This window comes from Scyliorhinus torazame, chromosome 30 (genome assembly GCF_047496885.1).
Source record: "Scyliorhinus torazame isolate Kashiwa2021f chromosome 30, sScyTor2.1, whole genome shotgun sequence".
NCBI lineage: Eukaryota > Metazoa > Chordata > Chondrichthyes > Carcharhiniformes > Scyliorhinidae > Scyliorhinus > Scyliorhinus torazame.
The window spans coordinates 34,997,945-35,025,243 of record NC_092736.1 but is presented as its reverse complement, the minus strand read 5'-3'; the positions used below and the strand labels follow the sequence as shown (position 1 = coordinate 35,025,243).

Genomic DNA, 27,299 nt, shown 5'->3' with positions numbered 1-27,299 from the left:
GTCAAAGGTCTCTTCTGCACTATTATTCTGTGATTCTGAGGTGAGTTACATGCCACAGGATTCCTAGCCTCTGACCTGCTCTTGTAGTCACGGTATTTGTATGGCTAGCTTAGTTTGTTTCTGGTTAATGGTAAACACCCCCCCCCCGGGGGATTCAGCGATGGTAATCCCAGATGTCAAGGGGTGGTGGTTAGATTCGCTCTTGTTGGAGATAGTACCAGGTATGACTCCAGTTACGTGTGATGTCTGGGGTTTACAGGTGGCCGGTGAAGAGGGAGGAAGACAATATATTTTGTAGATCATTTGCTGCCCTTGTACAAAGAACAAAGAAAAGCACAGCGCAGGAACAGGCCCTTCGGCCCTCCAAGCCCGTGCCGACCATGCTGCCCGACTAAACTACAATCTTTTACACTTCCTGGGTCCATATCCCTCTATTCCCATCCTATTCATGTATTTGTCAAGATGCCCCTTAAATGTCACTATCGTCCCTGCTTCCACCACCTCCTCCGATAGCGAGTTCCAGGCACCCACTACCCTCTGTGTAAAAAAACTTGCCTCGTACATCTACTCTAAACCTTGCCCCTCGCACCTTAAACCTGTGCCCCCTAGTAATTGACCCCTCTACCCTGGGGAAAAACCTCTGACTATCCACTCTGCCTATGCCCCTCATAAAGCCTGATGCCTGCACCGTCTAAGCATGGGGCTGTACCTTCACTATTCCACAGTCAAAATCTTTAAATTATTGGGCTAGAATCTACACCCTGAATCCAGAAAGCCTCTTGTTTCTAATCCGGAAGTTGAGTTGTTAGGTTAAGAACTTTCGTCCTTGTTCATTAACATCACTCATTTTGCATAAGCTCTCTCCCAATTATGTGAACTGGATCAGTTCATCAACTGGTCCTCCTTTAAAATTGTTAGCTTCACCGGAACAAAATTGATGCCTCCGGTGTTTTCTACCAGAATGACAGGGAGTGGGATAGCTTTATCTTGGTTTCGGACAAAGCTCGGCACAACATTGAGGGCCGAAGGGCCTGTTCTGTGCTGTACTGTTCTATGTTCTATGTTCTATTCAAGGCTGAAGCTCAAAATTATTTTTTTCCAGCTGGAGGGCTTTCACTAGATTGAAGAGTATTTTACCAGAGCTGTTGCACTTGGTGCATAGAACATAGAACATTACAGCGCAGTACAGGCCCTTCGGCCCTCGATGTTGCGCCGACCTGTGAAACCACTCTGAAGCCCATCTACACTATTCCCTTATCGTCCATTTGTCTATCCAATGACCATTTGAATGCCCTTAGTGTTGGCGAGTCCACTACTGTTGCAGGCAGGGCATTCCACGCCCTTACTACTCTCTGAGTAAAGAACCTACCTCTGACATCTGTCTTATATCGATCTCCCCTCAATTTAAAGGTATGTCCCCTCGTGCTAGACATCACCATCCGAGGAAAAAGGCTCTCACTGTCCACCCTATCCAATCCTCTGATCATCTTGTATGCCTCAATTAAGTCACCTTCTTCTCTCTAACGAAAACAGCCTCAAGTCCCTCAGCCTTTCCTCATAAGATCTTCCCTGCATACCAGGCAACATTCTGGTAAATCTCCTCTGCACCCTTTCCAATGCTTCCACATCCTTCCTATAATGCGGCGACCAGAATTGCACGCAATACTCCAAATGCGGCCGCACCAGAGTTTTGTACAGCTGCAACATGACCTCATGGCTCCAAACTCAATCCCTCTACCAATAAAAGCTAACACACCGTACGCCTTCTTAACCCTCTCAACCTGGGTGGTAACTTTCAGGGATCTATGTACATGGACACCGAGATCTCTCTGCTCATCCACACTGACAAGAATCTTACCATTAGCCCAGTACTCTGTCTTCCTGTTATTCCTTCCAAAATGAATCGCCTCACACTTTTCTGCATTAAACTCCATTTGCCACCCCTCAGCCCAGCGCTGCAGCTTATCTATGCCCCTCTGTAACTTGTAACAACCTTCCGCACTGTCCACAACTCCACTGACTTTAGTGTCATCTGCAAATTTACTCACCCATCCTTCTACGCCCTCCAGGTCATTTATAAAAATGACAAACAGCAGTGGCCCCAAAACAGATCCTTGTGGTACACCACTAGTAACTGGACTCCAGTCTGAACACTTCCCATCAACCACCACCCTTTGTCTTCTTCCAGCTAGCCAATTTCTGATCCAAACTGCTAAATCTCCCTGAATCCCATGCTTCCGTATTTTCTGCAGTAGCCTACCGCGGGGAACCTTATCAAACGCTTTACTGAAATCCATATACACCACATCAACTGCTTTACCCTCATCCACCTGTTTGGTCACCTTCTCAAAGAACTCAATAAGGTTTGTGAGGCACGAGAATACCCTTCACAAAACCGTGTTGACTATGTCTAATCAAATTATTCCTTTCCAGATGATTATACACCCTATCTCTTATAAACCTTTCCAAGATTTTGCCCGCAACAGAAGTAAGGCTCACTGGTCTATAGTTACCGGGGTTGTCTCTAATCCCCTTCTTGACCAGGGGACAACATTTGCTATCCTCCAGTCTTCTGGCACTATTCCTGTAGAGAAAGATGACTTAAAGATCAAAGCCAAAGGCTCAGCAATCTCCTCCCTAGCTTCCCAGCGAATCCTAGGATAAATCCCATCTGGCCCAGGGGACTTATCTATTTTCACCCTTTCCAGAATTGTTAACACCTCCTCCTTATGAACCTCAAGCCCTTCTAGTCTGGTAGCCTGAATCTCAGTATTCTCCTTGACAACATTGTCTTTTTCCTGTGTGAATACTGACAAAAAATATTCATTTAGCACCTGTCTTTTTCCTGTGTGAATACTGACAAAAAATATTCATTTAGCACCTCCTCGGACTCCAAGCACAACTTCCCACTACTGTCCTTGACTGGCCCTACTCTTACCCTAGTCATTCGTTTATTCCTGACATATCTATAGAAAGCTTTAGGGTTATCCTTGATCCTTGATCCTACCTGCCAAAGACTACTTATGTCCCCTCCTGGCTCCTCTTAGCTCTCTCTTTCGGTCCTTCCTAGCTAACTTGTAACTCTCGAGCGCCCTAACTGAACCTTCATGTCTCATCTTTACAGAAGCCTCCTTCTTCCTCTTGACAAGTGTTTCGACTGCCTTAGTAAACCATGGTTCCCTTGCTCGATCACTTCCTCCCTGCCTGACGGGTACATACTTATCAAGGACACGCAGTAGCTGTTCCTTGAACAAGCTCCACGTTTCCATTGTGCCCATCCCCTGCAGTTTTCCTCTCCATCCGATGCAGCATAAGTCTTGCCTCATCGCATCATAATTGCCTTTCCCCCAGATATAACTCTTGCCCTGCGGTATATACCTATCCCTTTCCATCACTAATGTAAACGTAATCGAATTGTGGTCACTATCACCAAAGTGCTCACTTACCTCCAAATCTAACAGCTGTCCTGGTTCATTACCCAGTACCAAATCCAATATGGCCTCGCCTCTCATTGGCCTATCTACATACTGTGTCAGGAAACCCTCCTGCACACATTGGACAAAAACAGCCCCTTCTAAAGTACTCGAACTGTAGTGTTTCCACTCAATATTTGGAAAGTTAAAGTCCCCCATAACAACTACCCTGTTGCTTTTGCTCTTATCCAGAATCATCTTTGCAATCCTTTCCTCTACATCTCTGGAACTTTTCGGAGGCCTATAGAAAACCCCTAGCTGGGTGACCTCTCCTTTCCTGTTTCTAACCTCAGCACATACTACCTCAGTAGACGAGTCCTCATCAAACGTCCTTTCTGCCACCGTAATACTGTCCTTGACTAACAATGCCACCCCTCCCCCTCTTTTACCACCTTCCCTGAGCTTACTGAAATATCTAAACCCCGGCACCTGCAACAACCATTCCTGTCCCTGCTCTATCCATGTCTCCGAAATGGCCACAACACGAAGCCCCAGGTACCAACCCATGCTGCAAGTTCACCCACCTTATTCCGGATGCTCCTGGCATTGAAGAAGACACACTTTAAACCACCTTCCTGCCTGCCGGTACACTCCTGCAACTTTGAAACCCTACTCATGACCTCACTACTCTCAACCTCCTGTATACTGGAGCGACAATTCAGGTTCCCAAGCCCAAGTAGGGTGCTCTTTCAGAGGGTCGGTGCAGACCTGATGGGCCGAATGGCCTCCTCCTGCGCTGTAGGAATTCTAAGCCATAAGCTGCACTCTGGTGTAATCAGATTTCAACAGGCTTCCTTTGATCTTAAATATATGGTCAGAGGTGCAAATGTAGGGAGAAGTATTGGAGTTCTGTTTTCCAGGTTAAAAAAAAAAAAAAAATTGATTTGGATGCTAAAGGGATTAGTGATCAAGAATGGATCCTCCTTTTCTACTCTAGGAACCTTGCGTTCTCCACTGTTTGCCAACTAGTTTTGAAGCAATCCTGTCTGCAAACTTGTCAGCACTATCGAAGTGGATCGTTACAAATTCCAAATCTGTGACATTGATTGCTGAAAGTCTAGAATCATTTGTTGCAACAGTTGAGGATCTCCTTCTTCCCTTGTAATTCCCCGTCCGTTATTAAGGATTACATTCTACCCTTTCCACTTTAAATATTATCTTCTTTAAAAGTGCGGCATTTAGACATCAGTTAGTATTGGAATGCTTGAAGTAGCAGCTTGTACCGCTGGGCAGTGTTTTGAGTTTGGTGACGCTAACTTAATGTCACCTCCATTTAAGACCATAAGACAGAGAAGCAGAATTAGGCCACTCGGCCCATCGAGTCTGCTCCGCCATTCAATCATGGCTGATGTTTTTCTCATCCCCATTCTCCTGCCTTCTCCCCATAACCCCTGGTCCCCTTATCAATCAAGGACCTAACTATCTCTGTCTTAAAGACATTCAGTAATTTGGTCGCCACAGCCTTCTGCGGCAAAGAGTTCCGCAGATTCACCACCCTCTGGCTGAAAAAAATTCTCCTCATCTCTGTTTTATAGGATCGTTCTTTTAGTCTGAGATTGCTTCTAGTTTTTCCTACTCGTAGAAACATCCTTTCCACGTCCACTCTACCCAGGCATCCTGTAAGTTTCGATGAGATCCCCTCTCATCCTTCTAAACTCCAATGAGTACAGACCCAGAGTCCTCAACCGTCCTCATACGGCAAGCTGTTCATTCTCGGGATCATTCTTGTGAACCTCCTCTGGACCCTTTCCAAGGTCAACACATCCTTCCTTAGATATGGGGCTCAAAACTGCTCACAATACTCCAAATGGCGTCTGACCAGAGCCTGAAACAGCCTCAGGAGTCCATCCCTGCTCTTGTATTCTCGCCCTCTCAACATGAATGCCAACATTGCATTTGCCTTGCAAACAGCTGACTGAACCTGCACAATAACTTTAAGAGAATCTTGAACAAGGACTCCCAAGTCCCTTTGTGCTTTAGATTTCCTAATCATTTCCCCATTTAGAAAATAGACTCTGCCTCCATTCCTCCGAAACTTCCGAGAGTCGTGAACACAGCCCAGTCCATCTCACCCATTGACTCCGTCTACACCTCCCGCTGCCTGGGGAAAGCGGGCAGCATAATCAAAGACCCCTCCCACCCGGCTTACCCACACTTCCAACTTCTTCCATCGGGCAGGAGATACAAAAGTCTGAGAACACGTACGAACAGATTCAAAAACAGCTTCTTCCCTAATGTTACCAGACTCCTAAACAACCCTCTTGGCGACTAACCTGATTAATACTGCACTCCTGTATGCTTCACCCGATGCAGGTGACTATGTATTTACATTGTGTACCTTGTGTTGCCGTAATATGTATTTAATTTTAATTTAATTTAATTTTCATGTACAAAATGATCTGTTTGAGCTGCTTGCAGAAAAATACTTTTGACTGCACCTCGGTAGTTGATTTAAACAAATCAAATCCAATCCTTCCAAAGTGTTAGCAGACTTTTGTATTACTTTTACTACTTTGTTTGCTCTAGATGATGGTGAAATGAACTGCGTGTGTACCTTGTAGAAATTCACAATTATTATTTACTCCTACAGGTATTCAATACGATGCGGAAAAGGAAGAAAAACAGCTACAGGAAAGCAAGCAGAAAGAGTTGCTCCGGATTGAAGATGCCTTGCAAAAAGCAGCAAAGAAAGGTATGGAAATGTTTGGAAAAAACACTGCTAGTTTCTGCAACACTGTTCTGTCGGTTATGTGGTTTTGACTGTGGCATTGTGGCTCCCGGCCCTGAAGTCCCCATGGTCTGCGCCCTGAGGGTGGCTTCGGCCAATCAATTCAAAACCGGGAAATAAATCTGCATATGTGCCAGCTGTCGGGTTTTCAGCCTGTGCCAGAATGTCAGAAGGAGAAAAAATTATAGGAACTAATAGGTTCAATTTGCAATGCAGGGAAACGTGTTTCAATCAATCAGTTCAACATTGCCCAAACACAGATTTGAACCAGTTAAATTTTAAGATGAGCTGATGGTTTCCAGAAGTCGCAGGATATGCTTATTTGTATCTGCTCCCAACCATGTCATACCTAACAAACTGCAAAAAAGGCTTCAGAAACATTTTTATTTGCTGGAAAGAAAGCAGGCGTTGACACGTTTGGCCATTGCAAGTTGTAAGATTTATTTTCTTGAAAACGAGATGTAGGTGCTTTTTTTTTTTTTTTTGAGACGACGAGAATGTATTCTGTTGTGAATGCATGACTTTGATTTTGAGCATTCCTATTCCTGCACGTGTGAAAGTGCCAGAGCTTGTATTTGAAACAGGCAGTGGGACTGACGTTGACAAAGAAGCTTTACTTATTTGAAGGCAATAGTCTGAGACCCTATGTTTAAGATCTTACCAGTGTACTGAAGGGAAATGTAGACTCTCGGCTTGTTTGTGACAGAGTTACACTATCTGGTTATGCTTTCTGTGTCAGTTTCAATTCAATTTGAAGGGTCGGTGAAGACTCGATTGACCAAATGGCCTCCTTCTGCTCTGTCTAGGATTCTATAATTCTCATTCATTTTTAATGTTGGTGCAGCGTTTGTTTTAGTTATTTGCTGTATAATAAATTATGCAGCTGTTTAATGGTGACGGAAAATATATTGAGCAAAATAATTTGCTAATGTGCATATTTTTGTCACCCAATCAGTTTCACCATCTCGTTCTGTGTAGCTCAAAAAGATCTTAATCAGTGATTTCGATTGAGTCCATGCAATACCTTGTGGGTAGCTTATTACTTTTCCTGGCTGGTGTTCAAGCATGTTGTACTACAGCTCCCCAGCTGGTTGAATGAATCCTTCAACATTTGTACAGATTTAAGCGGTTCATTAGCTGCTAAAGAAGTTCGTGAAGACCATTAGTGCAGTTTGTCCTGATTTAACCTATCTAGAACAATTGTGTAATTGCTTTTGCAGAAATTGGGCATAGCAAGGTGTGTTTCTTAACGTTCCTTACTGGCTTGTCAATTTTAATGAAACAATGTACTGCTCTTTCCAGATGTCTTTGTGCAAAGAGAGGGCTAAATCGGGGGAGCACCGTGGCACAGTAGTTAGTGCTGCTGCCTCACGGCACCGAGGTCCCAGGTTCAATCCCTGCTCTGGGTCACTGTCCGTGTGGAGTTCCCACATTCTCCCTGTGTCTGCGCGGGTTTCGCCCCCAAAACACAAAGATGTGCAGGGTAGGTGGATTGGCCACGCTAAATTGCCCCTTAATTGGAAAAAATGAATTGGGTACTGTAAATTTAAATAAAGAGAGGGCTCATTATGGCAAGCATTAGGAAACTGGGACTGGGATCACCTTGTTGGACGAAATGATCGGGTTAGCTCAGTGGGCTGGATGGTTGGTTCGTGCTGTAGAGCGAGGCCAACAGCGTGGGTTCAATTCCCGTACCAACTGAGGTTATTCATGAAGGCCCCACCTTCGTGTAGAAGATTGTAGTTTAGTTGGGCAGCATGGTCGGCACGGGCTTGGAGGACCGAAGGGCCTGTTCCTGTGCTGTACTTTTCTTTGTTCTTGTTCTTTGTTCTCAACCTTGCCCCTTGCCCGAGGTGTGGTGATCCTCAGGTTAAATCACCACCTGTCAGCTCTCCCCCTCAAAGGAGAAAGGAGCCTATGGTCACCTGGGCCTGTGGCGACTACTTACCTGTGTTCTCATTGTGAATCATGTCTCTATGCATATTGGAATTGTGTAGTTTGAAGTAACTGAGTGCTGATACTGGTTGTGTAGCATGAGCTTGTTAAAGGCCTGATTCTCTGCATTGTTACTAGAGTCCAGAGGCATTGATTCTGTTTTACATAAAACAAATTACCACAAGGAAGCAGCCCAACTGAAGGTACAGCACAACTTGTGGAATATTTTGAAATCGATGTCATGCTGCCACTTGTTGCCCTCGACGCTGTCTACAAAATCGCTTGGCAGACGGCAATCTGTATACAACAGACGAGGGAAGACACAATGATGGTAAAAAATCCGAACACAGTATGAGGTGATTCAGAGTAGGCATAACAAGATAATAATCCCTGGGGGAAGGGACAGTGGAGGAAGAGAACAAGAAGCCATTTTAGGAGGTAGAATTTCCATCACACCTTCCTCTTTCCACACCGACAATTTTCATTTGTCAGTGTTGTGTCTCATTTGTGATTTCTCTGCTAGTTGTATTGAAGAGTGACCTATAACAGTATTATGGTGATTAATAATGAAGCAATTGCTTGATAATCCCTTCAACATGGGTATTAAATGTATCCCCCCAAAGAGACAATTCCAGTTTGATTGTACTGGATCTGCAGGCGAATGTTAATAATTTCTGTGATGTGTCGGTCTGGTCCTGAAGCTTCAAAGTAGCTTTCTGTGCTCGAAAGTATTTCAATTCAAATTGCGGGATATTTAAGCAATGTATCCGAGTAGGTATTTAATTCCGTTTACTTATCGCTATCCGGTTATGTAAATTTAAACGGCCTTGTAATCACAAGATAACTTGTGTTTCTGTTTACTCCCGTTCAATTAGTAAATCCTGATAATGTAAACAATCTGCATATGGCTGAGAATATTGGAAGGCGAGCGGATTGGATGGACTTTATACATGCATGATGAAGTAACATCTAATAACTTGGAATTGCTCTACTGTGTTTGATTTAATGCAATAGATTAACTGAATTCAGCATGAACGATTAATTATATCTTAAAATCGGTTTCCTGGGCAGCACGGTGGCACAGTGGTTAGCACTGCTGCCTCACAGCACTGAGGTCCCAGGTTTGATCCCAGCTCTGGGTCACTGTCCGTGTGAAGTTTGCACATTCTCCCCGTGTTTGCGTAGGTTTCACCCCCACAACCCAAAAGATGTGCAGGATAGGTGGATTGGTCGTGCTAAATTGCCCCTTAATTGGGAAAAAAAATGAATTGGATACACTAAATTTATAGAAAAAAAAATCAGTTTCCCAATAAGTTGCATGTCAGTCATTTATGAATTATCAAGTTTTTCTGTTCTAATTTGTTTCCTCGCTTTCCTTTACCATGGACGTAAAATCATTTTGCAGCTACCTGTCAATCAAGATTTAATTCTCGTACAATGCTCATTCTGGTTTAGCAGAGTGGGCTAAACAGCTGGCTTGTAATGCAGAATAAGGCCAGCAGCGCAGGTTCAATTTCCCCGAAAAGGCGCCGGAATGTGGCGACGAGGGGCTTTTCACAGTAACTTCATTGAAGCCTACTCGTGACAATAAGTTATTATTATTATTATTATTATTATTATTATTATTATTATTAATATTAATTCTTGTTTCTCACTTTCTCATTCTACGCCACCTACTTTTTGCTCATTTCACCTTGAACGGTGGGTGATCTGCAGTATTTTGAGTTGACTGGTAACTCTGGCCCCCCCACTATTAACCAGGTGGATGGTTAACTCTGGGATGCAGAACGACCAAGTCAGATGGGCGACACGGTAGCACAGTGGTTAGCACTGTTGCTTCACAGCTCCAGTGTCCCGGTTCGAGTCCCGGTTCGATTCCCGGCTTGGGTCACTGTCTGTGCGGAGTCTGCACATTCTCCGCGTGTGTGCGCGTGTTTCCTCCGGGTGCTCCCGTTTCCTCCCACAAGTCCTGAAAGACGTGCTTGTTAGGTAATTTGAACATTTTGAATTCTCCCTCAGTGTACCTGAACAGGCGCCGGAGTGTGGTGACTAGGAGCTTTTCATAGTAACTTCATTGCAGTGTTAATGTAAGCCTACTTGTGACAATAAAGATTATAAAGATCCAGTGCTCAGACCAATTATAGCATCCCCTTTTTTTGAGTGAAATATATTTAATTCCTATCAATTAACAAAAGTTTAAATTGCCTCTCTGGTTGATGTGACTCGTGCCACTGCATTTAACAGCACATCAATTGGGGGTGGTCCATGTGTTTTTCTAATAATTGCATGCTCGAAGGATTAACAATTCCTCTGAATTGTATTTGTAAGTGTAACAACGTCTTCCTACTCAATTTGAAGACTCGGTGAAAATGTTTGTAAACTCCTGAATTGTGAATGTTGTCTTCATCTGTACTATCTGTTGTTATTGCTGCGTGCTGGGATGAAGGTGCCTCTTCAGGAGAATTCTTGTTTTCCTTGGAAAGCTATGTTTATAAGGACGTCAAACCTGGTAGGTGCTGCAATACAAAATTTATTACATCAGTTTTGTTCGAATGGAAGTTATGAAATAAAAGTTTATTGTGTGACAACGCCTGGTGTTAAAAAGAAAGTATGCATATATTTTTTTCCCCGAATGAAACCCTTAATTTAGATTTAAAATTCAAACCAAACCTGTACCAGTGACCTCTCGGAGAATAAATGGAATAGGTTCAGGTGGGGCAGGGCGAGGGAAAGTCATTACAATGCGTGAAATGGTGGAAAATTGCAGTGCGTCTGGGTGAAGTGTTCAGAATAAATGCACGATGGCCCAGGAAACAGCTGAAATATTGGGTTTAGGATAGTTTATAGACATGCGCCTGTGCCTTACTCTGAGCAAAAGGTTTGGCAGGGAAGAATAAAGCAAAGGAGAAAGGCACGAGAAGGGCCAGAGTATGCCGCAGAAATTTGTAAAGTATAGGCTCCGCTGGTTAATTTGTTTCAGAATTTGTTTCAGGCAATTATTGTATTGATAAATTATGTTCCATTTACTGTTTTTTTAGAAGAGGTTTGATATTGGGCCACACAGACATCTCAAAGTGAATTAATGAATTGGATGTCTGACCCTCTGTTGTGCTAATTAAGTTGTACAAAGATGCAAAAATTGACACATAGGGAACAGTGTAGATGGAAGTATAAACTTATTAAGCACCACTGAGTGTGGCAGATCTCAGTGCAGGTAAATGTGGGGCTATCCATCCTGGATTAAAAAAGGGCAGACTGACTGTTTTTGAAATAGTGAAAGGCTAAGAATAGTGGAACGTCCAAGAAGAGTTAGGAGATCATGTACACAGATTGGGTATGAAAGATAATTTATAGGTTTCATGGAATGTTAGCGTTTTTAATCTAGAGAGCCAGAATATAGAAAGAAGGATGTTTTACTGTTAACCATACAAAGCCCTGGTCAAATCATATCTGGAATATTGTGCACTGATTCCTTAGAAAGGATTTATTGACTTTGGAAAGAGTGCAGAGTAGATTAGGGGTGGCACAATGGTTAGCACTGCTGTCTCACAGCTCCAGGGACCCCGGGTACAGTTCCGGCTTTGGGTGACTGCCTGTGTGGAGTTTGCACGTTCTCCCTGTGTCTGTGTGGGTTTCCTCCAGGTGCTCTTCGGGCAAGCCCACAATTCTCTTGTGCCGCCTCGAGCGGTTCTCCAAGCCCTCGAGCTTTGCTCAAAGCCCTCTGTTGACCTCCACCACCCTCCGTAGCTTATCCCTCATCGAGGGAGCTGGTCGCTGTGCTGCGACACGGCCTCCTCCACTTCCTTCATCTTCTCACCTTACTCTCTCACCTCAGCTGATGTCTTTTGCTACAGCTACTGTCACCGGGGCGATTGCCTCCTTCACCAATGATTTCAGTGCGACCGCCATGTGCCTCGTAGACTGCTTTTCTAGCTCCACTGCCATCACCTCGGTCATCTTTTCCACCAGAAGCAGTGTGGCCCCACCACGCGGTCTGGCATCTGACATCTTGTCAGCACTTTTCCTGGCCCCCTCTCTCTCAACGGTGAACCCTTGTTTCCTCCCTTCTTTCCAGATGCTCCTCGCAGTTCCTTTCGCATCCTTTAGCGACTTATTATCTCTCTTTCTTCACTCCTCCAAAAATTAGCCCCGGGACCAGACTTCAAACCTCTTAAAAATCTCAAGCGGGAGCCACCCAACGTGCGACTTCCCCTCTACATGCCACCACCGGAAACCCCCCCAATGAACTCGTCCTGTTACCCAGACCTTTTCCTGTAGTCCTGCAATTGTTTTTCTCCTGAAGTACTTATCCAATTCTCTTTTGAAAGCCACAATTGAGTCTACCTACAGCAACCTGATTCGATGCATAGAAACATAAAAAATAGGAGCAAAAGTAGGTAATTCAGCCCTTCGAGCCTGCTCCCCCATTCAGTATGATCATGGCTGATCCTCTAACTCAATGCCATACTCCCGTGGTCTCCCCATACCCCTTGATGGACTTGGAGTCTAGAAATCAACAACGCTCATGAAGCTCGACACCATCCAGGACAAAGCTTGATTGCTACCCCGTCGACACACATTTCAATCCCTCCACTTTAGGAGAGCCAATTCCAAAAGCACCACCTGAATGCTTGTTGTTTGACAATATAGCTCCCTTAAACATGTTTCAAGGAAAGGAAGAGAGAAGTAACTTGCATATTCTTTATCTTCCAGTCTTGATTTGTTTGCACACATCCTGTAATGTAAGTTTATTGCAGCGGTTTGTGCCAGGTGGCATTAATGCTTGATTGGAAAAAGTCAACTCGGATTGAGCAAGATTGTTGTTAAATGCATGACTGCTGATCATTCCATTACTGTCAGCAGAAAGTCCATGTTCTTCAAACTGTGCATCATTTACCAATTGGTACTCTATTCAGGATAAATAATGGTATTTCTTGCTTGGCATTTTAACAATTACAATTGTTGTTTTATTTTAAAAAATCCTTATTGACTAAGTTTGTCTGATTAATAAGGAACCCCAAAGGTACCCCAAACCTCATGCTTTTTCAAAACACCCATTTTGGTATTCATTTCCAAGTTTCTCCTGGATCAGTGTCAATTTAACATTGTTCTGTCAGGACCTGAGGGTTTGTTGATGATTCCTACCCCCCCCCCCCCCCCCCCATTCGCAAAAGCAGCTAACTTGTGAACTTCTATTTCCTTCAGTGATTTCTGTTTTTTAAGTCCAATGACATCAATCAGATCAAGATGATATCATAATTTTCTGTTCAGTCTTGGTTGATTGGGACCTTGATAGAATGCTGGCCAGGAGACATTGAAATAATGCTCAAAATGAGGACTACACCATTGCTATGTTTAGAAATTTGAAGTTTATGACCTACTCAGAAACTATATGAAAACTCACCTGGCAAAAAGTTGAAGATGGATTTTGAATAAAAATATTTAATTTGTTAGACGGGAAGTTTTGAAGGTGATGTGCATGATTGTTCTTGTTCTGTTGGATGAGGATTTTGTTTTTTCTGCCTATTCATTTGGAAGAAACTAGTTCTTGTTAGACTTCAAAATCAAAAATTTTAATTGTTGCATTGTAGTTAGAACATTTGCTGGAGGGTGAAGCATTAAGGTTAATGAATCATGTCAGTTTTGGATGACGAGATTCTCAAATTAAATCTGCAGGAATATTGATAGATTACTGAACTATAAACTAAACAAACAAATTAACATGTGGAATCTTTAATATGATGCCTGCTTCGTCACACTGATGTAACCACACGTTTAAAATAGGATGCCGTTTTTCTGAAGTTTTTCTTGCCCAGGTTCACTGGGTACAAGTAAAAGTCCTTCAGTGCCAAGAAGGCAAATTGATTTTATGCTATTTGTCTTTGCTCCATTATTTATTGCAGGTCATCTTCATACAGCAATGAAACCCAACCGACAATATGCTGCTTAAAGTTATACTGAGTAAACAGCAGTGGAAATTGAAACTTTTCGAAAAGTACTTTGTATTACTTTCAGTTTCACACTTAAGCTAGCTGATGTCGCATTAAGCTGATTGTTGAAATACTATTTCAGAGCGGCTGGCCAGCTTCAGAACTGGGAACCTGAACTGCTGTTCAAAAGGCAGGACTCTGAATTACCGACCTGCCAATGGTGTGTGACATTGGGGGCACTAAAATAACAGCTTGGGGTGGGGTGGGGTGACGGGAATATCTTTTGCACCCTGTAATGCATTTACGTTCTTCCTAAAGTGTGGTGCCCAGAACTAGATGCAAGACTCCATTTGAGGTTTGTGATGATGGAGGAAATTGTGTTAAATGGTGCAGTAAGGCTTAAAAGCTTGGGTGCGTGTGTGTTTGACTGCTGCAGTCATGTTTTTTGAAAACTTGATTTGAAAGACAGCCAGACTTTCTGGAGCCCGAGGTGCAATTAAAGTAAATGTTTGGGCTAATGGCCTTTTGTATTAAGAGGGTACCCTGGTGAGTAGATAATTCAAGACATTGTGTTCAGCTTAGTACGATTGTGTATTTAATGGGAGGAGCCGGGGCCTGAAGCAGTTGGTGTTCGTGTTTTCAGTGTTGGTTTTTGGCTGGGAGGGGGGCTGAGAGGGTTTCTGAAGAATACAGCCAGAGATTCTGCATAATTCTGACAGGGTGTCAGGTCTGTTTCTTTCTCGTAGTCTCAGAAGATCTCTCTTTCTCAAAGGGGAGCATCCAAGATATCTCTTTCCAGCAGGTATTCCTGCGTCTGCTAACTGTTTATTTAGAAAGTGGATTGGCAGCTGAGATGTTTCTGTTGTTTGAGTGGGAATAAAGATAGCAGTTAAGGGTTATCATGTCACTGTATTGATTAGTATTATTTAAGGGTAATTGTAAACTTTTCTTGTGTGAGTCAAAGACTTTAATACTGTGTTAGTAATAAAGTTTGTTTTAATTTACCATATCCCTATTCTGCATGAAATCGCTCCTGGAGGGAGTATCCTTTCCTCACAGTCCTACAAAATTAAAATAAAATATTGGGGGTTCCGTCCAGTATCCTAGCCACTGTTGGTGTCTGGTCGGGGATCGGAATTTGCTGAACTGTTGTTTTATAGAGGTTCAGAATGACCTCCTTGCTTTACTCGTCTATACCAAGTATTTCCTAAGCTTTAATGAGCAGTTCACAACCTGCCCTGCAACCTTCAATGCTTTGTGCTTCTATGTCTCTCTGCTGCGGCGCCACCTTTAGAATTATGCCTGCTGCTTCTCCTAACTCACATCACAGTGAATCACTTCACACTGCCACTTGGACAGAAGTTTATCATCATCCTCCCAGTTCACTATACTTCTGAGATTTATGTCAGCTGCTAATTTTGAAATTGTGCCATGTACACGCACGTCTCGGTCGTTCATAGGAGCCCGAACACCAACCCTTGGGAAAGCTCATTGTTAAATTTAATAAACTGTTCACCCGTTTCCTGTCACCCGACTCATTTCACATCCATGATGCGACTGTCCCTTTTATTTTGCAGGTTCCAACTTCTCTGATAAGCCTGTTAACCAAGCCAGTTATCAAAAGTTAATTCAACCTCCATACAGACTTTCACTGACCTAATGCTATTAAAGTCAAAGGCAGACTGAGAATTTATACACAAGATTACTTTCAGATTATGTAATGTTAAGTCTGTGTTCTGATTTGTCCATTGTCACGTTTATCCTTCTCGCTCAGTGTTGCGTGTGACAAAACCTCGTGTGAAAATTATTTTTGAACCCATTGCATGAAAAATCCAGTTTAACTCGAAAATAAACGAAAGTGTTTCAAACTTGTTGCTTTATTTTAATTCAGGTTTGCGTCGCTCGCGTTGGGCATATCAAATAGCGAATATGTGATCCATTTTCTTCACATTTTACTTTTCCTCCACGCAAAATACTAATTAACACGAGCTGCTAATTGTCTCCTGCATGTCTCTAGCTCTTACTAACATCTCTTTATCCTCTTTCTGTATGTTTGCTTGCTTGCATTGCTAAGGACGTAAGCATAAAAAGTCTAAAAAGTATTTTAAGAAATCCGCAAAAGCACGTTCCAAAGGTATGTATGAATATTTTATGAAGCATTTTACCCTTAATTTATTTTGCGTTTATTCCAAAGCTTGAAAACTGCTGGTGGCTGGCGTTCTTTCAGAAATATTGTGTAGAAAGTGCGATCGAGTTCACTGCTTTTCAACATGAGTTGCGTGTTCTCCGGATTACATGATTGCATGAGGCAGTGGTGGCCCCTTGATATTAAGACAAGTTTGTTTGGAATGTTGAACCAAATTTTATGGAGCAGATCAAAACTCTGTTCATGTAACTGGAGGGGGAAATTGTAACTGGAGGGGAAAATTAATGTTTGTTGATTTGGAAATGTAATGCAGTGTTTAAAAAAAAAAAAAACGCACTTGTTTTAATGACAATGGGTGCGGGACGGGTTTAGGCTTTGGGGCGAGGGGAGGGGGGAGGTGAGTATGTTGACACGGTGGCACAGTGGTTAGCACTGCTGCCTCACAGATCCAGAGACCTGGGTTCAATTCCGGCCTCGGGTGACTGTCTGTGTGGAGTTTGCACATTCTCCCCGTGTCTGCGTGGGTTTCCTCCGGGTGCTCCGGTTTCCTCCCACAGTCCAAAGATGTGCCGGTTAGGTGGATTGGCCATGCCAAATTGCCCCTTAGTGTCCAAAAGATTAATAGGGGTTCCTGGGTTACGGGATAGGGTGGAGGCGTGGACCAAAGTAGGATGCTCTGTCCATAGGCCGTGCACACTCGATGGGCCGAATGGCTTCCTTCTGCACCGTAGGCATTCTATGATTCTCTGACATATGGAGGAAGTGAAGCAGAATTGCAAGATCTTGAGTGTGCCTGGAATCTCTGGGGTTGGAGGCTCCTTTGAAATTAGTGAATTCCGTCTGTTGCGGGACTGAAGTAAGTGAATAAGGAGTCTTTCCCCAAAAGCTTTCCACTCAACTGAATGTTTAAACATAATGAACAGTGTGGACATCACAAAGCTATTCCATTGCAACTTGAATTGCAGAATGGGGGATTGCTAGAATATGCAGGCACCATGGAGGAGTTAATATATACAATAAAGTTACAATTCAAATCAGGACAGTTTGGTTACAATCATGTCATCTGGGGCATTAAATTTCACTTCTTGGACCTTAGAAGTAACGTCAGTGGTAGGAAAAAGCTAGTCATATTTGAACAAGATCGACAACCGGGGACATTCATTGTATTAACTGAAAGTCAGGAGACATTTCAGAATCCTTTGCTTGGAAGTTGAATTTCTGATTATTCATTCTCAAGAAGTTGTACTTTTCTGGGGACTTTATGACCATCCGTATCACACATTGGTTGTTGGAATCACCTCCCTGAATTCACTCGGCCTTTGTCTGCAGTTATGCTGTTAATGGCAATTACTGTATTCTCGGCAACAATTCCAAAAGCTGTGTTTGCCTCACGTTTGCGAGCTGGATCTGAAATTTGCAACCTGACACGCTTCAAAATTACTGCGTTCTACCGACTGTGTTCAGTGGCTGAATTGAATAAGCACTTTCAGGATATATCATGGAACTGAGTCAACATGTAGATAATTGCACACCGTTTCTTTTCCCATTTGGGTGCTTCCTGTGTTCTCCAGGTGTTTATATTTTCAAAAGTCGAATCCCAGGATTGTCTTATCCAGTAGAATATTTGCCATTTTCCTTTTATTCACCATTTTGCATTAGTTTGGTAGCCTACCATTGTTGGCTGGCAGCTGTGGGATATGTTTGAACACGTGTCATGTCATGCAGTGAAATCGCATATTTTGGAGAGTGGAAGTTCCAGGCCAGGAAGAATAGTTTTTGGGTTGTGGAAGAATTGGTGTAAAATCCTTGGTAAAAGTGAATGTTACTGCTCTTCCTATGCAGAAGTCCAAATGCATCCGTATATTCAGGCAGAAAGTTGTTTTGCAGACGGTACGCTCCAGATGTGGATCAGTTTGTACAAGTGTGCTGGATTTAGTTTGTGCATGTTGCTGTGGTACATACTGCCCCAATACAGTGGGGAGGAGGGGGTAAAACCTGGACGGGGCCAATATGGACTATTTGATCTGGCCAACTGTAGGCATGAATGACGGGACCACGTGCATCAGGACAGTGCGTGTGGTATCGCTGGTTTGCATTGCTGGGTATCGGCTGACGCCAAGTAACGCCGATGTCACTCTCTTTTCGGCCAAGAACCTTGACAGTGAGTGAGTTGAGGTTGTGTTGGTCTTTTGAACACTGGTGAAGAGTCTGCATAGTCCTCAATGGAGCAGGCTTGAGCAGAATCTGCTTCTTGCCCAGTCTTTCCAGGCAACGATCTTGGTCTTTCCAATGAATAGGAACTCTGTGTTTCAAGAAGCCAGCTGTTACCGACCTTCCATATCCAGATGTTGGCAAGATGTTAGCTAGGTTTTTGTACTCGGTAAACAGCACTTCTGGACCCTCATAGTTCTCCAGATTTGGAATGTATTCTGCTTGAATATTCAAATAATCCACACAGATTATCCCCGAGATGCCGTGGACCTGAAAGATTGATGCTCCTGATCTCAAGGTGTTGACGTTGATATTTGGTTGTTTTCCTTCTCATCTTGAGTTATTGGCCAATGGAACCTTAGTGTCCAAGTCTCATTGAATTTAAGGAGGTTGCAGATGCTGAAATGGAATGAGTGGGAGCTGATTCCAGCTGCTTCCTCCGTATACTCCGAACCTGTTTAATTAGCCATTTGTAGGAACAGGTCTTGTGAAAAGAACTGACCAGTTTGCTGCTTCAGTTGGGGACGTGGGACAGCGTGTTGGGCAGAGCTCTTCAAGAGACCGAAAGAATTAACAGAACTGATTAGCTCTTCATCTTATTTAATTATTCCGGTGTTTAAAGACCAATGCTGTGTTGAGTTACTAACATTATTACACTTAAATGATAGGATAATTCAAATGGTAAGCAACAAAAACAATCACATTGCCAGTGCGACAGCTCCAAACCAGACTGTTCAGAGGTTTACCGCTCTGATGCCTATTTAAACCTTTGTAGGAAAGTTAGCATGGGTTAAAATTTAGGGACATCCTGGTGCGTTTTGATATTACGCTTGTGTTTAATCAGTTAAAACTATGCAGCCTACTAGCACAGAGCTTTGGGTAGAAGGGTTATCAGGAATCGTGACAGGATGATGTTGCCAGGTCCTGTTCATGGGTTGCCTTATATCCCAACCACATACACGTAGCTGGAGTATCACACAATTGCTTGGCTGAGATACTGGATCACTGCTGCAGAAGATTGATGCAGTTCCATTCTGCCATTGTAACTGTGTCAGGTTCACAAGTCCGATGAGTGTCAGACAGTTGACAAGTACAAGTTTTAGCATCCTGACGAATAGCCGCTATTGGGAAGCGCTTACAATGGCAAAGATTGTGGGAGTGCATTCCCATTTTTCTTCACCACAATATGGACCAGACTGTGGTTGGAGGCTCCGAGCCCCAAGAACAACGGCATTTCTCTTTAGCTATATGACTGCCACCTGCCTTCAGGAGAGGGAAGGACCTCCGCACAACAACTTCTGATCTGCCCGTGATCTTAAAAGACGATAATGTCCAAAGCAGCATCTTAGATTGTTCATCATCAGTTCACGGCTCGCGCTTCATGTTTAGTGCATTTTCGAAAGCAGGGTGACAGAAGTTTTTATTTATTCCTGTTTAAGATAAACCGAAAGAAGAGAAAAAGGACTCCTTTACAGAAAAACTTGCAACTCAGATTATTAAAAATCTACAAATCAAAATAACAAGCATTCATGTGCGGTATGAAGATGCTGTAAGTAGATTTTCATTTGCCTGACAGCATTGTTTCATTCAGTTTAATATAAATTCCGTCTGCAGATATTAAGAGCACATAGTTACAATACATGATTGTATGGACGGATAATCTGTTTCCTTGTGTGACTGTAAGATCGATTAACAATATTGGACAAAAGTAACATTTTAATTTATTTTTCTTTGTAACAATGGATTTTCTTTTTAGATTACAGACCCTTTGAGGCCCATTTCTGTTGGTGTCACGTTGGGAGAACTTAGTTTACAGGTAATCCACATAAACAACTGTTTACATCATAGAGCTATTATGGCACAAGAGGATGTCGTTCGCTCCATTGAGTTCATACTGGCTTCCTTGAAGCAGTCCAATCAATCCCATTTCCTCTCTATCCTGTCTGCTGATTTCCCTCTAATGCCCATGCAATTTTCTTTTGAAATCATTGTTCTTCTCCATTTCCAGTACCCTCATAGGCAGCCCATTCTGGGCCATTACCACTTGCTGTGGAAAAACGTTATTCCCCACATCCCACCTGCATTTCTTGCTCAATAACGCTGCTGCCTCACAGCGCCAGGGACCCCGGTTCGATTCCAACCTCGGGTGACTGTCTGTGTGGAGTTTGCACGTTCTCCCCTTATCTGCGTGAGGTTTAATTTAATTAATCTTTATTGTCACAAGTAGGCTTCAAATGAAGTTAATGTGAAAAGCCCCTAGTCGTCACATTCCGGTGCCTGTTCGGGGAGGTTGGTATGGGAATTGAACCGTGCTGCTGGCCTGCCTTGGTCTGCTTTCAAAGCCAGTTCTTTAGCGCTGTGCTAAATGAAGTTACTGTGAAAAGCCCCTAGTCGCCACACTCCCGTCACCTGTTCGGGTACACGGAGGGAGAATTCAGAATGTCCAAATTACCTAACAGCACGTCTTTCGGGACTTGTGGGAGGAAACCCACGCAGACACGGGGAAAATGCAGACTCCACACAGACAGTGACCCAAGCTGGGAATCGAACCTGGGACCCTGGAGCTGTGAAGCAACAGTGCTAACCACTGTGCTAGTGTGCCGCCCAAATGTATGTGTCAGAAGTGGGATCCTCCATGTACTCCGGTTTCTTCCCACAGACCAAAGATGTGTGGGTTAGGTGGATTGGACATGCTAAATTGTCCCTTGGGGTGCAGGGTTGCAGGAATTGGGCAGGGGATTGGACCGAGGTAGGGTGGTCTTTCAAAGGGTCCTGCAGACGCGATGGGCCGAATGGCCTTCTGCACTGTCAGGATTCTATGAGAACCTAAATCTGTGTCCCCACCACCAGGTTTTCTTGTGTGATCAGGTAACGGGGACTGCTTTTCTCTCTCCGCTTCTCTAACTTAACCCTGTAGCTAAAACCCCCTCCTTCTCTTTGGAGCCGTTTTGGTTCCAGTTTCTTCAACTGCCACTGGGTCAAAGTCCTGGAGCTCAGGGTGGGTATGTGCACCACACAGACTGCAGCGGTTCAACGAGGCAGCTCACCACCAACTTCTCAAGGGGCACTTCGGGATGTGTCACAAATGTTGGTCGAGCCAGCAATGCCCACTTCCCATGAAAGAATATATTTTTTTAAAACACCCTTGCACCCTTTCAGAGACCTTCACACCCTTCCTAAAGTGAAACTGAAACTGGCTGCGATGCTATTGTTGTGACCTAATCAGAGCTTTACAAACTTCCCTGCATTTGTACTCCGTGCCTCTATTCAAAAAGCCAAAGATCTCCACCCCTGTGCTTTGCTGACCACTCTCTCAATATGTTCTGCCACTTTCAAAGATCTATACATATAAAACTCTGTCCCTGCACTTTCTGTAGACTTGTTTGTATTGCCTTTCAGTAGCCCTCCTGCCCAAAATGCATCATCTCACACTTGTTGATATTAAAATTCCATCTGCAACGTGCCTACTGGTATAAATATTGCTAACAGCGTGATATAATTATGATGAAAAACTTGTGTGTTGTGTATCTTGACGCATTCGTTACTGCAACAGCAGTACATCTATCTCATTCACTCAAGTTGCATGTAAAACCTCCACGTAGCAGCTTGTTTAGCACAGGGCTAAATCGCTGGCTTTGAAAGCAGACCAAGGCAGGCCAGCAGCACGGTTCAATTTCCGTACCAGCCTCCCCGAACAGGCGCCGGAATGTGGCGACTAGGGGCGTTTCACAGTAACTTCATTTGAAGCTTACTTGTGACAATAAGCGATTTTTCATTTCATTTTTTTCATTTCAAATTGGAATTACCACCATTCTATGCAAGAAGAAAAAAATGTAGTTGAGTAAGAATGTACTTCCTTCAAACAAAAATGGGAAGATGGCACAGTTGTAGTCTTCCATAATACTCTGGCCTCTGTAGGTGGTGGGGTGTGTAACTACCAGTAGGAATTTGCAGAGTAGGCATTTTGTAACATAGAAACATCGAAGATAGGAGCGAGAGGAGGCCATTCAGCCCCTTGAACCTTTTTCACCATTCCTTATGATCATGGTCGATCATCCAACTCAACAGCCTGATCCCACCCCCGTCCTTTGATCCCCTTCGCCCCATGAGCTTTATCAAACTTTTTCTTGAAAGCATACATTGTTTTGGATTCGACTGGTTTCTGTAAAACCAGACTCCCCACTCTCTGCGTGAAGAAATTCACCATCATCTCAGTCCTAAAAGGTGTACCTCGTATCCTTAGACCATGACCCCTGGTTCTGGACACCCCTACCATCGGGAACATCCTTCCTGCTTCTACCCTGTCTAGTGCTGTTAGAATTTTACAGGTTTCTATTAGATCATCCTCCTCATTCTTCTGAGCTCCAGTGAATATAATCCTAACTGACTCAATCTCCTCACACTTCAGTCCCGCCATCCCAGGAATTAGTCTTCGCTGCACTCCCTCTAGAGCAAGAACATACTTCCTCAGTTAAGGAGAGCAAAACTGCAGACAGTAATCCTGGTGTGGCCTCACCAAGGCCCCATACAATTGCAGCAAGACATCCCCCCCCCTCCTGTACTCTAATCCTCTCTATGTGAAGGTCAATGTATCATTTGCCGCCTTAACTGCCTGCTGTTTACCTTCAGCGACTTTTGTACAAGAACACCCAGGTCTCGTTGCACATTCCCCTCTTTCAATTCATAGCCGTTAAGATAATCTGCCTTCCTGCCTTTGCTACCAAAGTGGGTAGCCTCACATTTGTCCACATTATACTGCATCTGCCATGCTTTTGCCCACTTGTCCAGATCACTGAAGCATCTGCACCCAGCTCAACCTCACACCCATATTGCTGTTGTCTGCAAATTTGGAGATACTACTTTTCGTTCCCTCATCTAAATCATTAATATATATTGTGAATAGCTGGGATCCTAGCACCGATCCCTGTGGTACCTCACTAATCACTGGCTGCCATGCGGTGGAAAAGACCCATTTATTCCTACCCATTGCTTCCTGTCTGCCAACCAGTTTTCTATCCCTCTCAGTACACTACCCCAAATCCCATGGTCTTTTAAGTTTACACTCTAATGTCTTATTGTGGTACTTCATCGAAAGCCATCTGAAAACCCAAACAAACCACATCCACTGGCTCCCCTCATCAACTTTACTACTTACATCCACAAAGAATTCTAGTAGATTTGTCAGGCATGATTTACCTTTTGTAAATCCATGCTGACTCCGTCCGTGTTCTACAGCTGTTTTCCAAGTGCTCTGCGATTAAATCTTTTATAATGGACTCTAGTATTTTCCCCATTACTGATATCAGGCTAGAGTTTAGAGTTCTGGAGTTGCCTGTTTTCTCTTTACCCCCCTTTTTAAATAGTGGGGTTACATTAGCTACCCTCCAATCTGCAGGAACTGTTCCAGAGTCTCTCGAATCCTGGAAGATGACCACCAATGCGTCCACTATTTCTAGGGCCACTTCCTTCGGTACTCTGAGATGTCGGTGATCAGGCCCTGGGGATGTATCAGCCTTCAATCCCATTTCCCTAACACCGTTTCCTACTAATATTGACTCCCTTCAGTTCCTCCCCCTCACTAAACCCTGTGTTCCCCACCTTTTCTCGTATTTTATTTGTGTCCTCCTTTCTGAAGATGGAACCGAAGTATGTTTTTAGATGTTCAGCCATTTCTTTTTTCCCCCATTATAAATTCCCCTCTTTTTGACTGCCTTCAATCTTTTTGGCTTCACAAACGTTTAGTCAGTTTTTATGTTCCCCACAAGCTTACTCTCGTGCTCTATTTTCCCCTTCTTAATCAATCCCTTGGTCCTCCTTTGCTGAATTCTAAACTGCTCCCAATCCTCAGGTCTGTTGTTTTCCATGGCCAATCTGTAGGTCTTTTCCTTCGATCTAATAATCAGAGGCAAATGCAATTTTCAGGATTAATTGGAACAATTAGTTATCGCACAATGTAAAATTGTTTCTGGGTGCAATTATGGATTGCTATCTGATGCAAGTAATTGTCAGCATCATAAAGGGCGAGCAATGCTTGCTGTAATAGTTCTCGCCAAAGTGAAAACAGCTGCTTATACAATGCGTTACATTTCAAAATGTAACTTGAAATAGAAAAAGAGAGGAATACGATTTTGTTAGCTTCAGGGAGGCTTTGAGGTGATTTGAAAGCAACTGAGAATGATGGATTGGTACTATTGGATGGTTAGGCACAGAAAGAACGTGGGTGGAGATGTAATTAGGGAACTGCACAGTGTACATTGCCTTGGGCGCAGTGGAGGAAGTAGTAAACACGTGGGCAAGAGATGAAATAATATCGAAATTATGAAAGTTATGTATGAAATATGCGATCATTGTTATGTCTACATTTAGGAAGAAAAGCACAGATTGGGAGTACAGAATGAATGGAGAGGTCTTAAAGAGCCATAGAGAAACAGGAGGTTTAAATATATAAAATTCTTGAAAGTGCATGCAACCAGAGATAAAGCATTTTTGATTTAATAAACTGGAGCATAGCTGGGAAGATGGGCATGAGTGACAGGAACAAATAGACCATTGACTTTAAACTAAGAATTTAAATACCTAAAACGTTACAACATAGAGGCCATTCAGCCCATTGTGTCTGAGGAGACTGAGGGAATTCGCTGCCTGTTCTAATCCCACTTTCTTGCCTCTGGTCCGTAGCCTCGCAGGTTGCAGCACTGCAGCTGCAGGTCCAGGTACCTGTTAAATGAGTTGAGAGTTTGTGCCTCAACCACCAAACCAGGCAGCGAATTCCAGACTATCTCCATCCTCTGGGTGAAAAAGCTTTTCCTAATATCCCCTCTAATCCTTCTGCCAATCACCTTAAATCTGTGTCCCCTGTTAATTAACCTCGCTCCAGTGGGGAGAAACGGGCCTTTCCTGTCTACTCTGTCTATGCCCCTCATAATTTTGTACACCTCCAGCAAGTCACCCCTTAGCCTCCTCAGTTCTAAGGAAAATAACCCCAGTCTACTGTTACAACACCCTGGGTGAGTGTGTGCTCAGATTCCGGCCCCGAGAGTCCCAACACAAGTGAATTAACCAATAATTTGTGTATTTTCCTGAGATCTTTAACCCTTGACTGCTCCAATGAGTTACAGGCACCATATTTATCAGTAAAACATCAAAAAACTGTTTATTTATAACAAGGGGCAGCACGGTTGCACAAGTGGATAGCACTGTGGCTTCACAGCGCCAGGGTCCCAGGTTCGATTCCCTGCTGAGTCTCTGTCTGTGTGGAGTCTGCACGTTCTCCCCGTGTCTGCGTGGGTTTCCTCCGGGTGCTCCGGTTTCCTCCCACAGTCCAAAGATGTGCAGGTTAGGTGGGTTGGCCATGATAAATTGCCCTTAGTGACGAAAAAAGATTAGGAGGGGTTATTGGGTTATGGGGATAGGGTGGAAGTGAGGGCTTAAGTGTGTCGGTGCAGACTCGATGGGCCGAATGGCCTCCTACTGCACTGCATGTTCTATGTTCTAAGGAAAAAGATAAATATATCATTGGACAATGGTCTACTATTCTTAACTATTCCCAAAACCCTGTCCGACCCTCCACCCAAACACACAAGACAGACCCACGGGAGTAGGAAAGGTTAAAAAACAACAGGGATTAAAAGGCGTGATGTGGTTTTTTGCTGCCGAGGTTGTGGTCTTTACAGCCAGCGATCTTCTAATGGTGGTAATCTTCTTTGGAGCACAGCTTCACAATTCTGAATCAGGATAGAAATGTCTACTTGCCACAGCTTCCCCTCACAGGTCACTTTCACAGGCTAGCTGGAGGCATTCAAATCGCCAGTTTTACACTTTCACCGACCTGGCTGGAGATATTTAAGGTAGAAGTTAATTGCCCAAGCTAGCTGAAATCATTCAAGTTGCCAGGCCGAAAGCTGCTGGAGGGATAGAGGCTTGCTCTGTGCTGCTTTCCAAGTCTTCATAGAACTGGGACAAAATGGAGACTCCCTTCTGTTCCAGAATTTTCTGAAAAAGCTGCACCAAGCGAAAGCAGATGTTGCAGAATTTCAGATACTCTGATTGGCTGCTGGCCATCAAACTGACATCACGTGGCTGTGCCACAGAGCATCAAGGGGAGATCTGGGCCAGTACATTAGGTTGGGGGTGTTTGACCAAATTGACAGAAGTCTGCAGGTGAAAGTGGAAACTGCAATGTTACAGGGACAGGGATTAAAAAGAGAAACACGAAACCGACAAGGATTTAACAAGTTCCTTGTACTCCTAAATATTTCCTCATAGCTGCAATTTTCAAGCCCTGGCAACATTCTTGTAGTTCCATCATTACATCCCTGCTTTTGTATTCAATACCTTATTCAATAAATGAAAGCCGTTGCCACCTGTTATGGGTCCGGGTTTACAGAACCCCAAAGTGTTTCATGGAGTTCAACCGATCCACAACTTTTAATAGATTGTGGTGTGGGAAACGAGGCGTACTTTCCAGATGTGATACAGCAATTATGGACAAGTGGTTTTTAAAACAAAACCATGTTTATTCTATGAACTCAAGTTAACCTTTTAAAAACAAACATTGAATATCTAACACCCATTACTTCAAAGATAACCCCAAAAGACTACAACACTAAATAATCCTTCAAACTGTTCCTTTAAACATCCAAAAGATTTCAAACCTTCAAAAAGAGGCATGAGGTTACATTCGATATATTTATAGTCTTTGGATTTGCAGACATCACCAGACCAGCTCTGTGTTTCTTCCTGCAGCTCACAGCAAAACACACAGACACTCCCAGCTGCCTTCTCAAACTGAAATCAAAAGCAGAAGTGAGCTCAGCTCCCCCACCCTCTGACACCACTTCAGTAAAACGATCAGCTCCATTTCTTAAAGGTACATT

The 27,299-nt window shown here is 43.5% G+C and overlaps 1 protein-coding gene across 1 annotated transcript in view; it reads left to right on the top strand.

Moving 5' to 3' along the window:
* vps13c (vacuolar protein sorting 13 homolog C) overlaps positions 1–27,299 on the top strand; it is a 473,104-nt gene that overhangs the window by 31,023 nt on the left and 414,782 nt on the right. The window contains 5 exon segments of the mRNA XM_072493103.1: positions 6,064–6,165; positions 10,583–10,645; positions 16,141–16,200; positions 19,863–19,972; positions 20,180–20,239. Coding sequence (XP_072349204.1) covers positions 6,064–6,165; positions 10,583–10,645; positions 16,141–16,200; positions 19,863–19,972; positions 20,180–20,239 — 395 coding nt within the window.